The following is a 17,198-nucleotide window of genomic DNA, read 5'->3' on the forward strand; positions in this document are numbered from 1 at the left end:
CTGGGGGCCGCGGGTGGAGCTGGAGCCGTCGGGGCAGGGGCAGAGGGTTGGGGTTGTGCCCAGCCCAGGTGTAAGGAGGTGAAATACGTCCCTGTGAGTGATTCCCAGTGGCCGGGACCATCCCGAGGAGCCGGGGGATGGTGGGGTAAGAATGAGGTGTTGAGATGTCTCTCACGGCAGGAGGAAGGTGGTGATGAGGGACAGGTCTCTGGCAGATGCTCCTGTGAGACAGCCAGGAGTGGTATTAGTGTGCTGTGAGTGACTCTGATTATGAGTAGCTCAGGAAAAAAAGGCATGTTACCCTTCCAGTCCCAGGTCCTGCTACAGGAATTACGCCAGGCTTGTAGTTTTCTACTTTTTCACGCATATCTATCCACTTGCAGATGTGGAAATTCAGCTCTCAGTTCAGAAATGTTATCAGCACACTGAGGACTTGATTCAGCCAACCTTAATACCCATGCAGTGCTGGCATAAGACTCTGCAATTTTCTTACCTGCTCATCCAGTCTGTGAACTGCAGCTATTTCTAATATTCCTCAATGCTGTTCCTCCTGAATTGCTCAAAACACTCATGTGGGCAGAGATGCTGATCAGTGCACTTATTTGCCAGAGAAGTTAATGAAAACTCCCAGCTGTCTGGGCTCAGCTGGGAAAGCATCTTAAAAGAGGGTATAATTTTACCAAATGTGAGAATCCTGCCTAACTAGGATGTGTTTGCTTTGCCTTAGTTTCCAGTTGGACACAGGAAATAAAAGTCAAGGCAAATTAAATTCTGTATTTTGCATTGAAGCTATGTAATTCTGAATTTTAAATTGTAGTTGATTAGGTTTCATCCAAAGTGGTTTTCTACCTGCTAGGCAGGATAAAGAGATTAGAGAAACCGGCACTTTCTAATCCTGGTAAGAGAATTAAAATGTCTGAACTGGGCTCCTGGCTGTAGCACTGGTTCTTGGAAAGGCAGTGTCCTTAGTCAGGGAACAGAGGGATACAGAACATAATAAATATGTAAATAATCAGTGTGGTTTTTAGTCTCTGGGAATGTTTGTCATGTGTAGCACTTGGTTTTTGATAGATTCCTGCTATGCACTATGTGACAGCGACTGCACCAGGACAAGTCCTTCAGCAGGGTCTCCATCAGACAACGAGCTCTTGCCAGATCGGCCAAAGTATGTTTGTTCCCTGTCTCCTGATCTCGTTACCAAAGCCCGGGAGGAGCTCCAGGAGAAACCTGAATGGAGGCTCCGTGACGTACAGGCCCTGAGAGATATGGTGTGCAAAGACTATCCTTCCCTGGGTACGTGCCTACCAGGACAAGTCCTTCAGCAGGGTCTCCATCAGACAACGAGCTCTTGCCAGATCGGCCAAAGTATGTTTGTTCCCTGTCTCCTGATCTCGTTACCAAAGCCCGGGAGGAGCTCCAGGAGAAACCTGAATGGAGGCTCCGTGACGTACAGGCCCTGAGAGATATGGTGTGCAAAGACTATCCTTCCCTGGGTACGTGCCTGGACGATGCTTTCTTGCTAAGGTTCCTCAGAGCCAGGAAATTCGATTACGATCGAGCGCTGCAGCTTCTGGTGAACTACCACACGTGCAGGAGGACCTGGCCCGAGGTGTTCAGTAACTTGAAGCCGTCGGCAATAAAGCCTGTCCTGGAGTCAGGTTTTGTCACTGTGCTGCCTCACCGGGACCCCGAGGGACGCCACGTCGTCTGCATCCGCCCAGGTACTGCCTGAGTGTCTTGTTCTCCATCCTCGAGGTGTGCCTGGGCCCAATACCTGTTCCTGCTCTCCTGTGAACGGTGGTGATGGGCACAGAGTATGTGGCTCTCTCTGAGATTTGAAAAGCTGACTTGTGAAGGGACATGCTGGTCGTTAGCCAGCATCACTCCCGTTCCTTCTCCTGTGTCAGCAGCAGCTGCTGTCATGTCAGAATGAAAATGCAGTGAGGTGGGTCAATGAAATATTAGGGGATTCGAGGAAAATTAATGTGTAGTATCTCAAATTGGAACAGGGCTCCTGGCCTATGCTTAGAAGCTTGTAATTTGTTTCGACAGTGAGCAGAGAGAGGAGCCTATGGCTCTGACTCTCAGGTAAATAATCAGTCTTTCATGTGCTTTTGGTGCTGCCAGGCTTGCTGTAAATTTGTAAATTCATTCATCCTCCTCTCTTCCATTAACCTGCTTTATTTCTGAGCTGAAACTGCTTCTAATGAGCTGTGCTGGGTTGAGAACGGGGCTCTTGAAACCATTCCCTTTGCTCCCTGAAGTAACCATGAGTTGCCATTTACCTCCTGCTTAAGAAAGGCTGCTCTGAACTAGAACTGTGGCTGTTAAAGAGTAACTTTTAAGAGTCCAGGAAAATAGAAAATCAGTTTTTGGAATGTGTATTGTTAGCTTATATTTCCTCTCCGACTGACCATCCATGTCTTGTAACCTCAGACAGATGGACACCCAGTAATTATCCGATTACTGAGAACATTCGTGCCATATACTTAACCTTAGAAAAACTCATTCAGTCCGAAGAGACCCAGGTGAATGGAATTGTAATCCTGGCAGACTACAAAGGAGTCAGCTTATCTAAGGCGTCTCATTTTGGTCCTTTTGTAGCCAAAAAAGTGATTGGAATTCTTCAGGTAAGACCTGAACTGGTGGGAAATTAAGCTTGTGCATTGTAAATAATTGCTTATGTGTCCAGAGTTCTTGACTGTGTCACCACAACATTAAACAGCTTGGCTTTTACTAGCAGAGTTAAACATGTCTCTGCCCAGCCAGTTTCTCACACCCTTATTGCCAACTTACCTCACTTGCCCTTTCTTTTTTTTTTTTTTTGACTTTGGCATCCCTAAAACTAAATTTGCATTAGAAATGCAAACTTTGAGTTGGAACAGAGAAAAGAGGTTCTGCTAGGTGGTGGTAAGGAAGAGAGAACAGAGAATTAGAGTTCTCTGGAGAGAGGAGACAGTGAGGAAATGGCTTGTTATTGAAATGGTTCCTGGAGGCCAAGATGGAGCCAACCAACCACTGGGCAAGAGCAGATGCCAGTTCAAGTGCTGCTGCAAAATTTTGGCAGAGAGGACCTTTGAATGGGTGTGATTTGAGGAGGATTTCTATCCACACCCTGAAGGCAGAGAGGCTTCTTAAGCATAGGGACAGCAAAAGAGGCAGTAATTAAAAGCACCTCTGGCTAGCTGTTTGGAAGGAAAGTGGTGGAGAGCAAGTTAGAGCAAGGTGTAAGCACAGTAGAGTTGGACAAAATAGGAAGGTGAAGGGAGTGAGGATTAACCTGGACAAAGTCGCAGGAAGGTTTGATGATTTCACTTGATTTTGATCCTATCTGGAGGACTGAGATGAGGAAACTCTTGAATGGGTTCCTTCCCTCATTACTTTTATTCTGGCTTGAGCTGATTATGTTCTTTGTTGTCTCTGGTGGGGGACATACGGAAGGATAGGGTGAATCAGAGTTTATGGAGGTGAGACTAGTGAGTTTAGGAACTCAATCCTTTAAATTATGATCTAAACATGTCATTGAACTGTGAGCCCATACTTCATTTGTACAAGTAAAGCAGTGGGTGTCCTGCTGTTACTAGTAGAAGCTATTCTACTGAACAGCTGAACTTGGGGAAGGACATCAAGGTATGGGTGGTATATAAACATGTTGCATCAACCTTGCTGAGCTGCAGCTCTTGCAGAGATGAGCTAATTCACTGACCTCCCTATGGAGAAAAATTCTGGCAGTGCATGTTCTCTGCTTTTCACTCCAAGCATTGACTGCTTGCTTTGTATATGCAGAGCTGGTTCTAAGGGAAAGAAACTTCACTGTGGCATGTGAGACCTTAATTGCAGATCTTGAGCTTTTGTCTTTGAAAAATATTTCTGCAAACAAAATTTCTCCAGCAGAAATCTCATAACTAACTGGTGTGTTAAACTGTCTTGTATAGGAGGCACTGTATGTCCTGCTAGCAGCAGAGCCTGTTTGTCTTTTGCAGGTAGTATGATAGAGTAGTGAGAATGACAGAAAAATGACAATATTAGATTCCTTCTTTACATAAAAACACATTTTAGAATATCTTGGGAAACAAGTCTTGTAGTGGACACACTGATAGGAGCAGCCTGCTCTGGTGCTGAGCGTGGTGCACTCCTCAGGAGCTGGAGACATCACTCTGTGACTGCATTCAAACCAGGGCTGGGAATACCCAAAGCACAGTGATTACCTCAGTGTCTTTGTCAGGGGGAGATGAAGATCAACATAAGAAATTAAGATTTATTGACAGCAGTGAATTTATCGATGCAGGATTTTCTTGTCTCTTGACTTTTATTTTGTGCTCACGTCTCATTCTAAGACTATTCCCTATAACAAGTTGCATTTCTGTTGCTGTATCAGTTATGTTGGTACCTCAGATGGAAGTTTGGGAGCCAGTGGGTTGTGCTGGCAGTCAGGAGACTCGAAAAAGAGAAAGATGGCAAATGTTTTTTTAATTGCATTGTAAAAATCTTCTTTACCCTTCAGGATGGATTCCCCATTCGAATAAAGGCTGTTAACATAATAAATGAGCCTCGTATATTCAAAGGCATTTTTGCAATCATCAAGCCTTTTCTGAAGGAAAAGATAGCAAACCGGGTAAGGATCTGTGGGATTTTAACATTCATGTTGTGTTTGTAAGTTCCTTTCTTGGCCACTCTAAGTAAAAAAAGTTAGAAAACTCCACAGCTAGAAAAATGTTGGTGCCATAACTCAAAATATTTGATCTAACTGGTCCTTTCTGCTCTAATTTTTCAAAATATGCCTGTTGGGAATATTCTCTGTGAGAAACAAACTTTGAGGAACTTAACATTGGCATAATATTAATACAGAACTGTAGTACATATCCTCTGTGTTCAGGACAGTTGGATTATTTGGGCCAGTAACACTTTATTTATGAGGTGTGTTCAGGACACCTGTGCTGCTCCTTCCTTACTCTTTTCCAAGTGTCCTGCATGGCACAAGGATCCTCTCCACAGGGCTGGATGTAGCTCCCAAGGATGAGGGTTTTTTCCACAAGGATAAGTACTTTGAGTCTCATGAACAAACTCAGGGACAAGCTGAATCTGGAACTCAGCACAGGCAAATATCAAGTCTCTGTTGCTGAGATTTAAGCTGCACTAGATGTGGGTTGTGTCAAGACTTCTCAGTGGTGTGTCTGACTGCACCTGCCCACTGCTCTATGCTGCCACTCGCCCATAAAGACATCCCTTCTAGGAGATGTTCTTTAACTCAAGCTGGTTAGCTGCCTGTTTCAGCAATTTGCTATGATGTGTTTGATGTGCACATTTAAAGCTCTTTTTGCTTTCTTCTTCAGTTTTTTCTTCACGGCTGTGATCTGAATTCGCTTCATCAAAACATTCCTCCAGTGATCCTTCCTGAAGAATATGGTGGTACTGCAGGGAAGCTGGACATCTCTGCCTGGAATGAGCTGCTGCTGGCCTCTGAAGAGGACTTGCTGCATGATTTCTCACAGCTGGTTCTCCCATGTGACAGCTCCCCCCATGACCTGCTAGTGAGTGGGGATGCTGATGAAAAGCAGTGTGACGATTCTCTGCGAGGCATGAAACCACAGCTCTATTACTGTTACTAACAAACCAGTGGGGGGAAGTTTTCCAGCACAGTTAAGATCTGCTCTGATAGGTGATGTAGCGAACTCTGCCTTACTCCTAAACCTGCAGTTTAGGGACAGACTGCTGAGGCACTTTACACTGTAGAACCAAAGGAAGCTGAAGAGGGCACAACGGGGGCAGGGCAGAGTTCGGGGAGGGTAAAAGCAAAGAGCACAAGTTATGTAGAAGACTTGAGGCTCCTTAACTTCTGTGTGAATGATGCAAACTGGCCTATTCTTTCTAATGATAAAGGGAAAAAAATACTGCAGGATGTTAAGCTTGGTAGTTTCTTATCCCATCCCCACACAGGTGAAAAGTGACAATGATGATTTACTACCTTAGTGATCATCTGTTCCCTTCCCCTTCTGCAAACACCAGAAATCTGGGACAAACAAATGGCTTTGGAACCCTGCAAAATAATAGTTCTGTCAGTGAAGATTGCTTAAAACCATACAAGTCTAACTTGGCCTGACCTCTGTCATATGGTTCAGATTGTGAATTGGCATTTCCGAAATAGGTCAATGAATATCTGTCTCAAATTAATAGAGAACAAAACTTATTCATGAAACTTACTCTCTGAAACTTCCTCACAGTAGGAATAACTGTGACTGATGGATTAACTACAACATCCACACCAAGATTAATTGCAACAGATGCAGTTTCCATTTTCAGCAAACAGGAAGTTTTTTGGATCAAGCACTAAGGCTTGATTAGACAACAACTTCAAATAATGAGGTTCAGGACCTAATAGGTAAAAGCTGTGTCAGGCACCTTCCCACACTGCCAGTTCTTATCTGGCTGTGATGAGGAATTGGGCAAGCACCTCACAGCCAGAATTTGTGGGGGTTCTCTGTAGCAGTTGGCGTGTGATGTATAGAAGGCAATACTTGATGTCAGACAGCAAGGTGCTGCTTTAGCTTGTTACTTTGGGCTGAATTTGAGTTCCAATCTGTGAACCCAAATGCAGACAGGCTTTTAAAAAGCACATCCTTAAATTTCCTGATATTGTAGCATTTTGTTCACTGTGGTTGTCATCTCTTTTGTGAAATGTTACACTTTTGTTTTTCACTTCATTGACCTCTTTTGTCTTTGGTTGTCATGTTCCTGTATCAAGTTAGACTTGAATAATTTCTGTGATGTTTACCTATAGCTTGTATGCCTATGTTTCTAGGTCTTTGTCTAGAGACAGAAGTAACACTCCGATGTCAAACCACAGGGTAAGATACCCATGTCTAAACAAGCTCTTCCCACTCCCCAAGTTCATTTTGTTTAGTGGTCTTGAATTAGAACTTAACTCTCAGCACACTCTTTGCACATGTTTTTCTGCACTTATACTGGTGTGGAGATGGGGAAACCTCACTAGGACCAGGAAAGCACACCCTGTTACTTCAAGGTGAAATATTTCACTCTTTGGTGAAAAAGAACATCCCTTCTAATTGGGAACTTCTCTCTAGAGCACTTTCTCTGGATGAAATCTTGATTTAGTGCCAAATGTGATTATAGGCACCAGTTATGTTTCTGTAAATACAAAACTAAAGCATTTTGAGGATGTCAAGACATTCACTTTTCAAGGTGCCAAACTCTGTTTTGAATGTCTTTCCTCCTCAGTTCCCTTACAACTCAATTGCACTGCCAAAAAGGGACAACTCTACCCCTGTAACAACATCCCGACCTGGCAGCAAACCTCATCCTGGAAATCAGGGGGTAGTAAATGCCATACCTCTCATCCAGGCATTGTAAAACGAGACTGGGTTTGAAAAGGGATAAACATGAAACTTTATTTTTCTGGGTGGCAGTTCAGAACTTGTGTGAGCAGAGAATTCATCACATGAACAGTTTCAAATTAAAAGTGGGAAGAGATTAATTTTCCTCCCTGAAAGCATCTCACTTTTTCTTATCTTTACAAGTCAATTCTTACTCCTTTTTGCTAGTTGTTACCTTTACTGAGGGGGAAAAAACCCAACAAATTACCATCTTCATCTACTTGAGGTAAAACAGTACTGCTAGCCACTTTCTCCTTTCTAACCAGAATGTGCTGCATGCTTTGCAGAGGTTAATTCAGTTCTTTGCCACCTAGCAAGATAGCAGCATACAGCTCCAGGACTGAGTGGCTGTCCACACTGCTGAACTGCCAGAACAGAGTTGGTGTTTCTGTTGTTTTAGTGCCTCTTAATTCCAGTCACAATGTACAGCTTGAAAAAAATAAATAGGATGGACCATTTTTCCTGGAGATGAAGGCCTGACTGATACTCTCCTTGCAGGGTTGGAAGTGGTGGTATTTTGACAGTCAACTTGTAGGAACAGCTACTTTGATCCCTTTATGTGACTATGAGAGAGGGAGGTTGAATATTCAAAATTCAACTTAGTGTCCTTCAAAAAGAAGTAAATTCAGTGGTGTTCAGCAGAAGGCTGAGGCACCTCTATAAACACACCCTTTTTTAGGTTTTTATATTCTCCTGCATGCCTTAAATAGTAGGCAGAATACATCCTTTTCTCTGCTCACAGAGAAACTAAGGAACATGATTTAGACATAATAGCTAAGGCTACATGACTGTCCTGGGTTGCTGGGGTAGTTAATTTCCTTCACAGGAGCCAGGATGGTGCTGTGTGAGTGGCCGTGTGGTCCTCAGTTGCTGTCTGGGGTTAAACCACCACAGTTATCAGTGCTGAAAATTGCCAGTCTTGTGCCTCCAGAATTTCCCTCTCAAAGCTGCTTCTGGGCAGTTACACTGGGATGCTCAAACTAAGCCAGGTTTACCTTTATCAAGCATCTGTGACTTCTGATTTGCTCTGTCTTGGCTTTAGAACTCAGACAAGACTTGCAAGTCGATTGAGTTGTGTCTCTCACCCTGAAGTGTCTCTAACCCTCTGTAGGTTTGTAACCAGTGCTCAGCGTGTCTTACAGAAAGCACAGCTCTGGCCTATGTGTGCCTGGCTGCTGAGCTTTAGCAAAGAAATCAGTTTGTTCCCAGAATTTCTCATGTCAGCATTTAGAAAATAAACACTTCTGTTAGGTGTAGCATCTCCTTATCTGCAAGTTAAAAGAATAGCTAGAGGAAAAGCTTACAGGTTGGGGTTGTTTTTTGCTTGGGGTTTGTTGGGGTTTTCCCCAGCACTACCACTACCACTACTACTACTGTTCTTTTCTCCACTTGAAATAACTTTGTTTGCAGAGGTTCTATGTCTTGCCCAGTGCATAAGCCATCCCTGCCAAACCCAGCGCACGCTAAGGAGAGATGCATTGGCATTAGGTGGGACTAAAGGTAGCTGCATTCTGTACATAAAAGTACTTGAATTTATACTCTTGCAAATGGGTATTATGAGCCCTGAGGTATTTTCAGGAACTGGCTGAAGTATTGTTTTTGTTAAATCTCATTTTGGCATGAGTTAATCATTGTGTTTAACTACTAATTTTGCCTTCTGTTGTCCGTGGGCCTAGAGGTGTTGGGTGGTTAAGTGTACATCTTATTTTGACAAAATTTATTTTTATATTGCATTTTATAAAATGGACTTGTCAAAATGTGTAATTTTATGATGCATGACTGGGTGATTAAACACACTGTAACAGCTGCTAATTTGATATTTTCAGTACATTGGCCTTGTGTCATGCTGGGATATTTTCTTCTAAAAGTCAATAGCAACACTCAAGTTCCACACTGAACACATAGCTGCAACTCAGTGTAATGACCACAGCATGGCACTAGCAAAAGGTGTTGCTTTCCACTGCAGCGACTTCAAGGAATCACATGGAAGATGCTGTTTGTTTCAAAAGAAATCTGCTACTATTTGCTGCATGGAGAAAACCCTCAGTCCCATCCAGCTGGACCCTGTGTGGTATTTTATACTGTAGAACTACACTCACCAGGAGCTGGGCCAGTTTCAGTAGTTAGTCTGCTTTATTCAAATGATTTACAGTGCAAACGCCTTAGTGCCAATAATCACTTCGTGTACATTATTTTTAGAAGCATTAGACAAGTCAAATCACTCCATGGAGAAGCTCTACTTTCCAACATAACCAGAAAGTTGATTAAGCTAGTCATACACTTACCACTCTATTTGGCAAACATACTGAAAAAGAATTACCATAGAAATTGCCTCTTAAAAAGGGCAAGTTTGTTCTTAAAAAGCAGAGTTTTTAACCTCAGCCTTGTGTTCTTTTGATGAGGAATAAGAAGCTGCTTTTTTTTTTTTGCCACAACACAGAAAAGTAATATTTAATTAAAATTTTCCATTAAATAAAGTTTTGCAGTGGAATGTAGAAATCAAGCAGCATGACTTATACTTCCAGAAACTGAAGCATTAGCATACTAGTGCATTATGCTGAATATAATTGTTCTTTTAAAATATATTACTTCATATTTAGCTAAATGTTACTTCTATTCAATAGAAAGGTTGTGGCTATGGGACAGAACACATGATTTCCTTTGTGCTTTCACAGCACAGCTGTAGTGGATTTTAAAAATGCAGTAATAAGATAACACTGATGCAGGTTAAAATATATAACTGATAATAACTTGGATCCTGCATAAAGCATTATGCAATAGATAACTTTCTATCCAACTGCATGTTAGTATCAACATAACAAACAGTAACATGAACAGTGTCACTAAAGCAATACATGAACATTTTGGCTTTCAGCAAAGAGTTCCTCACTTTTGTAAGCTCAGACAGCTGCAGCAACTTAACTGAAGTCTCTGTTAGTCAGGACAAGAGGAGCCACTAAGGTCCAAAGGTAGAGAAGCAGACAAACCCAGCTAGAGGTCATCTTCACCCACACAGCTGGCCACTTGCTTGTCATCGTTTTGAAATCTGCATCAGGGCTAAAAAGTAAAGAAGTCAATTAATAGATACAGAAAGCACTTTCCACTGTTCCTCGTATGAATGTGAGGTTAGGACAATCATTTGGGACACTCCAAGCAAGACCCTTTCTGAGAACACAGTGAGACAACTCAACCAGCAATTCCCTGTAGCTCCCTAACAGGCTTCTTGTTCTTGGGACCCATTTTTCAAACCTACTTGCCCATGGTGACGTGCTACTCTTCAACAGACTCCTCATGGCTGCTCCCCTCTAGGTGTATTTGCTAATTTATAGAACCTGTCAGTCCTGGGGGAAGTGGTTATGAGCTGCAGCAGCAGCTATGTCCAAGGGTTTCCAACAGACCTAGGAAATCACATCTCTGAGGTAGCACATATGGCTGTCCTGCACATCCTTCCCAGGGTGAAGAGCCAGGAACCTCAGACTGGCCTCTGACAAACTTCACAGGAGGCCACCTGAAACCAATTTCATATGCATCCTTCCTGCCACTTGCCCATCTGATGGATGGCAGCCACACTCTGCCCCTGCAGCTCTGTGCCCTAGGCCTAGAGCTGCTGAATGTGCCTTTTTACATCTTAATTCAGTAACACTAAACTGAGAAGGCACAACCCTAATGCAGCTGGCATAGGGACAACACCTTAATCAGCTTGGCAAGAGTAAGGACAGCAGTCTCCTATCCACCTGGAAACACTGGCTGGCACATCACTTTCCACCTTGCTCTTACCTGTACCAGTTGGTGAGTGTCATCATGATGTAAAGAGAGGCAAGAAAGAGCATGAAGTGGAAGAAGGTGTAGCTGTACTGAACACCCTCCTTCTCATTATCCATGACACGACGCACTTCTCCTTCCTCTGCAGCTCCACTGCCTGTGCCCACAGTCTCCTCCAGGATGGCAGTGTCACTCCCAGACAGTGTCAGCTTGTTCACCTGGCTGTTGCTTGAAGAGCGGATGCTGCAGTGTGACCCAGAGACATGGTTAAAGACTCCTTTTTCAAGCTTCTCTGTTTGCTAATAAAGGCAACAATGAATGTCTGGGACCAGCAAATAATATTTCTTAAAATGCCCCTGGAAGCATAAGGAAACTCCTCAAGGAGAACTGTTTCCATCTGGGCTTTTGTTAACCTAACTAAACACAATTCCTAGCCCAGATCATAGAATCACAGAATGGCCTGGGTTGGAAGGGACAGTAAAGACCATCTAGTTCCAACCTCCCTGCCATGGACAGACCCCTCTCACCAGACCAGGCTGCTCCAAGCCCCATCCAACCTGGCCTTGAATGCTGCTGGGGATGGGGCATCCATAACTTCCTTGGCAACCTGTGCCAGTGCCTCACCACCCTCACAGTGAAGAATTTCTTCCCAATATTGAATCTAAACCTGCCATTCCTCCTTGCCCTGTCACTCCAGGCCCTTGTAAATAGTCTCTCTCCATCTTTCTGTAGGCTCCTTCAGGTACTGGGAGGCTCCAATTAGGTCACACCAAAGCCTTCTCTTCTCCAGACTGAACAATGCCAATTCTCTCAGCCTTTCCTCACAGATGTTCCATCCCTCTGATCATCTTGTAACACACTGTTCTGTTATCTGCACTGGGGTTGATAAAGCCTGTCCTCATCCAGAGCAGAATGCAGGTTTATGAGCCACATTTGGCCTGGGGCCTGAGCCAGCAGCTGGGTGTGAACAAACGCAGGTACATTTTGCACTAGACCCAGATTCAAACAAAAGAGATAGACAAATCCCAACTGCACTGCAGATCCTACCTGGAATACAAGAGGCAAAGGACAAAGATAACCAGTCCAACCACACTCTGGGCATCCCACCACTGCAGGGACTTGGGTGGAGCAGGAGTAGCAGGTGCAGCAGTGGCATTGGCCGGAACAGCTGTGGGTGCAGCTATTTGGGTGATGATGTTCAGCAAACTTGGGTTACAGTTTCTTTCTGAAAGGGATTTCAAGGCAGATTAAAAAGATGCACTTTGCCAGCATTTAACTAAGAAAAGATGACAGGAAAGCTTGCAAATTTTCATTGCCTTTAGCTGCTGATTCTCCAGAGGCAGAAATTGCCTGGAATAACTTTCCTTCCTGTGAGCTAGGTAAGGGTGTAATAAATATATAAAATCAGAATGCCCTGACATTGTTTCTTTTTCCCCCTTCACAAATACTCCACTTTAGTTCTGAAAAGAGGCAGTTTGATGGGTCCAGCAAAGTCAATTTTCCAGCCTCGCTAGGCTTTACCTAGTCAGATTAGCAATCCCCACTCAGTAATCTGTAATAACCATCAACAGCTTCTGCTTTCACACCAACATTAGTGACTCAAGACAGTGTGTTGCCTACCAGGCTCATTGGACATGGCTGCCCAGGTGAGGTACATGGTGTAGAGTGTGATGACAGAGGACTGGAGGAGGCCAGAGCGAGGCTGATGTTCCTGTTAGAAGACAGAAGAGCAAGTCAAGGTCAAAAGGGAAAGTTTACCTAGAGCTAGATAGCTTTACTGCCACAGATTCAGCACTTACTAGCATGAAAAACTTTTTAGAAATGCACTGGGCTTTGTTCTATGTTCAAAAGACTGGAAGAAACTCCTTGGAGTAATATAATTTATGCAGCAACTCAAACATGGAAAGAATAAGCAAACAAAATCCAGTTTTACTCTGCCCAAGACTCAGTTATGGGTTCTGAGTTAAACCTCAACTTTTAAAGCAATTTTGTAGACACGAGTCTAGCAGGTGATTTGAGCAATACCAGTTCAGAATCAAGTAACATGCAAGCTCCTCTCACAAGAAACCAGATTACCCATAATTTCAAAGCCACAGTATTAAGCCAATAAATTCCCAGTTTATTTTGCTGCTCCCTAACAGGTTTCTTTGCCCTGCCAAAACCTTCACCACTAAAACCATGCCAGCAGTCCCCACACGGAAACAAAGTCCAAAACTCTGACAGCCAAAAAAGCCTTTCTTCAGAAAATACATCACTACATAGTGCATTGGTTTCAGAGCAGTGTATTTTTTTAAAATGTTCCTAGCTAGCATAGCTGTGATAGCCAAAGTTTAAAGTTCTGATGTCTGGCTGAATGGATACCAGGTCCTTCTCACTTCTCAGCTTTATATGTCAGGAGAATATAGAAAAAATAATACCTGAACTTTTGGGAGGATAGAAACAATGGAGACAACAATGCACAGGAGCATGTTAAAGGTTATGAAGAACTTGTTCTCTGCGCAGTCATCAGGCTTCGTGTAGAAAACATAGAAGAGAACCACAAAAACCAGGGACAAGGCGTAGAACAAGCTTGTACAGGACAGCAGAGCTGGAGGAAAAAATATTGTTACAATACAGGTGTAGTTTTACCAGTACATCTACAGTGATTGAATGTCCAGCTACCACTGCAATAGGTCAGTCCTCCCTTACTTGGCAGCCTGGCTCAGAAAACTACACTAGCAGGAGGCATTTTTATTAGGTATGCCTGTATTTTTGCTTGGGCTTACTAAGTAGTGTAGCTCAGAGGAAAGCCAGAGCTGCCACCAGGGGAATAAGACCTGCCTTTCAGCAGCAGTTTAATTGGTTTAACTGATGTCAAGCCATGGTGTCAAAATGAGAGTGTACACTTCCCACGGGCATTTATCAGCCCTCAATTCCTCCTCCCATGCTAGAGGTCACCCATTTTCATTTCCACTCTGCTACATTCTTTGTAAGAAGCTACAAAATGCTGCTGCAGCATTCTTAGCTTCGAGCAAAGAACCACAACAATTAGCACTTTGTAATTAGTGGCCAGCTGGGAAACACACGCCAAGGCACTGCAGCCACTGCCACAACTGAGCTGCTGGGACTGCAGGAGGGGAAGGGGTAGAGCTCAGCTGTGAAGAGAAGCAGGCTCTGAGCTCTGCACTTACACTGCAAACTAGTAAGTGTGGTTTATTAGGACTGTCAGATCTGCTAATCACAAAGCTAAAATATTTTGCATTTTATTTAACAAGAAAAAGGCAATACTGAAACTATTAACTCCAAATGTTTACAGTAGTGACTCATGGACACTGTGGAGTGTAATTCTGGGTATGTCTGTAAACTAGTGATACTCTGCAGAGTACTGGCCAGCAAAATGAAATCCTTTACAGGTTAAGACTCCTACCTGCATACCAACATTTAGCATTTCCCTCCTCCATTTTCTCAACCCAGCTCTCATTCCAGGAGTGGGCAAAATCCACAAGCAGCACCAACTGGATAAGAATGAAGCAGAAAGCTCCAGAAACACCAATCCAAAACCAAGCTAGAACAGGGAGCAAGAGAAACAGGGTTAGCTTTCATCATTTACCTGCTACCTCAGTTTAAAAAAAATAAAAAGCTCCTCATTATACTGCAAATAATGAAAAAATCTGAAATTGCATTTGGAAATGCAGATGCTGTTAGACACTCTGACCTCCACCCTGCAGGGGCATGAAGGAGTCCCAGCTATTCAAGGCTGCAGCTGATGCTGGTCAAGCTGAGCACGGGAATGTTTAACCCAATGTGTTTTCAGAATCAATGCAACATCTCACACACAGTATCTTTGTGCACATAAGTGCCATCATGGCACGTTTCTCTGAGGGTCAACAACCCTTTCAAGTTCCTGTGATGTGGCCAGACAGTAAAAGTTTCTCATACAGAATTTTCACATACTCTAGGGAAATATTTAGCACTTGTCAGTGTTCTGAGCTGCCTCTAGCCTAAAGTGTGTCAGAAGGCTCAGCCCAGTAGTGACAAAGTTATTAACACCCAACCTCTGTGCACTTGAAAAGAGATTGCTCATTGCCATAACTTCAGCTGGCCACCAAAATACTGGATGAACCAAGACACTCTACAGAAGTAGGACAGAATCTGCATCTTCTACAAGAGAACTTTCAGTATCACAACTATAGTCTGTGAAAAGGTTTATGAATCAGAATTCCATCATGAGTATTAACTGTACCTCTTGTGAAAGACCCTTCAGGGATGTAAAATGCTCCAACCATGATTGCCACAATGGCAGCTATTTTGAAGAACCAGAACCTTCAAAAGAAGATAGAAGTCATAAATATTGGTCTTACTGTGCACACAATAGTCATGTGTTACATGATCTGCAAGCTGCTTGGTCCTGCTCCAACCAAGGCTTTGGATCATATGATCCTGTTGACCAGAGAGGTTGAGGTTGTGGAATCCCCATCCCTGGAAGTGTTCCAGGCCAGGCTGGATGGGGCTCTGAGCAACCTGGCCTAGTGGAATGTGTCCCTGCCCATGGCAGAGGCCCTTCCAACCCAGGCCATTCTATGATTTTGATTCTGGGCTCTCCAAAGGTCCCTTCCCAATTAAATGACTCTATGATTCTGTCATCCAGCACATAACTAATCCAGTTAAATTGGTGATTGGAAATCAGAAACCAGTTCCTGCTGGCTGAGTCAGACTGGCCTTGTGAATGACCTGATGAGTGCCAGAGGCAGCACAAGGATGGAGATATAAACTAGCTGAGCTCTGACATCTCTGTGGAAATACAGAGGGTGCCCAGAGCTCTGCCCCTTTGGTTACCCCATCTCAGAGCACTATCAGTACACTGAAACTTTCTAAGAGACTAAAGCTCTACTGTGTATTCAGTCCAAAAGAAACTCGAGGCTGTCAGTGTATCTGTAAACAATTTGTTCAGCAAAGAACCTTGAGAGAGAAGAACAAGCTGGAAGAGCTCCCAGCTGGCTCCCACACATACCCATTGTGTATGGAGGCTCTGGGGTCATTACTTGTCTTCACTTCTATCATGAGCAGGGAGAGGAGGAAGAAGAACACTGCCATGGCAAAGCTGACACGATACACAGCTCTATACCCCACAAACACATCACAGCTGACAAACCCATCCAGGTGTGGGATCCGAGTGTGCAGCCCCTCGTCACAGAATCCAGGGATCTAGGTAAAGACACAGTTAGTTGTGTGTTTACATCTGCATCTGTAATCACATTCTTTAAGCTCTCTAACAACCAAGGCTTTCAGTCAGGTGTCTTCTGGGTGATCTGAGAACAAAAGACCTTGTGCTCAGACTTTATTGCTGTCTGTCTTTCCCCATGTCAACACTAAAAGCATCCAGGAAGATTAAGATACCACAGCAGCTGATGACCACTGACCACCTCCCGGTCTGGCCAGATACCAGAGACCAAGCATACACTAAATAAAGGTACATTCACAGAATTTGCTGTTTCAGCTAGAAGCTGTTCAGTACACACAACCTCTTAGCTCCAGAACAAGGCATACTTGGGTGTTTGTGGCTCTTACATAACCCATTTCAAGTGAAGAGAATCAATAGCCACTAGCACAAGTAATGGCTTTTCACACAGCCAGAAAAAGGTTTTCCCCTCCATACCTTTTTCAGCTGCTCTTCCATCCCTGGTGCCAGCATAATGCAGGCAAGAACAGTACTGAGGAGGAGGAGGAAGGCATAGATAAGACGTGTCACTGTGGAATTCTTGCTGTTGGGACAACATCGGCACAGTAAGCACGAGGCACCGCTGCACAGGCAGGGAATCTGGAGGGCAGAGAAGGCACAGTGAGGGCATTTCCCTCGCAGCTAATACCGAGAGCAAAACACTAACTCCGCGTATAGACACTCCCGGACCGCACAGTTAGACCATTAATCAGCACTTCTGACAGCGCGTTTGCCAACACCTGTAAATAACCTGCCTTAGCGGCCTGGGCTGCCCTTGAGCTCCCCGAGCAGCGACTCGCGGCCTCGTCAGGGCGCGCCTCGTCCGCCAGCGGCCGCGGAAAGGAGCG

The 17,198-nt window shown here is 44.0% G+C and overlaps 2 protein-coding genes across 2 annotated transcripts; one reads left to right on the forward strand and one right to left on the reverse strand.

Annotated features, from left to right (window-relative positions):
- Positions 1 to 1,071: 1,071 nt before the first annotated feature.
- On the forward strand, positions 1,072 to 5,778 carry TTPAL (tocopherol (alpha) transfer protein-like; the record flags this gene model as incomplete). Its single annotated transcript, XM_009072889.1, has 5 exons — positions 1,072 to 1,165; positions 1,309 to 1,721; positions 2,437 to 2,630; positions 4,505 to 4,615; positions 5,334 to 5,778. Coding segments are annotated over 5 exons (1,088 nt in total), but the record flags the coding sequence as incomplete, so codon positions are not given.
- A 4,349-nt stretch (positions 5,779 to 10,127) lies between these two features.
- On the reverse strand, positions 10,128 to 16,953 carry SERINC3 (serine incorporator 3). The gene is made up of 9 exons (XM_009072888.1): positions 16,789 to 16,953; positions 16,144 to 16,337; positions 15,376 to 15,455; positions 14,560 to 14,697; positions 13,571 to 13,740; positions 12,774 to 12,864; positions 12,201 to 12,378; positions 11,169 to 11,396; positions 10,128 to 10,448 (listed from the first exon to the last, which is right to left on the reverse strand). Exons 1-9 carry the CDS (start codon positions 16,822 to 16,824, stop codon positions 10,310 to 10,312), a joined length of 1,254 nt encoding a protein of 417 aa, XP_009071136.1. The 5' UTR covers positions 16,825 to 16,953; the 3' UTR covers positions 10,128 to 10,309.
- Between the last annotated feature and the right edge of the window lie 245 nt (positions 16,954 to 17,198).

This window comes from Acanthisitta chloris, unplaced genomic scaffold, assembly GCF_000695815.1.
Source record: "Acanthisitta chloris isolate BGI_N310 unplaced genomic scaffold, ASM69581v1 scaffold45744, whole genome shotgun sequence".
In the NCBI taxonomy this organism is placed as follows: domain Eukaryota; kingdom Metazoa; phylum Chordata; class Aves; order Passeriformes; family Acanthisittidae; genus Acanthisitta; species Acanthisitta chloris.

Coding starts and splice junctions, on each gene's coding strand:
- SERINC3 (XM_009072888.1), bottom strand. CDS start 16,824: ATGCTGGCACCAGGGATGGAAGAGCAGCTGAAAAAG. Junction 16,338..16,788: donor TGGAAGAGCAGCTGAAAAAG/GTATGGAGGGGA, acceptor GTCTTTACCTAG/ATCCCTGGATTCTGTGACGA. Junction 12,379..12,773: donor AGCCATGTCCAATGAGCCTG/GTAGGCAACACA, acceptor AATCCCTTTCAG/AAAGAAACTGTAACCCAAGT.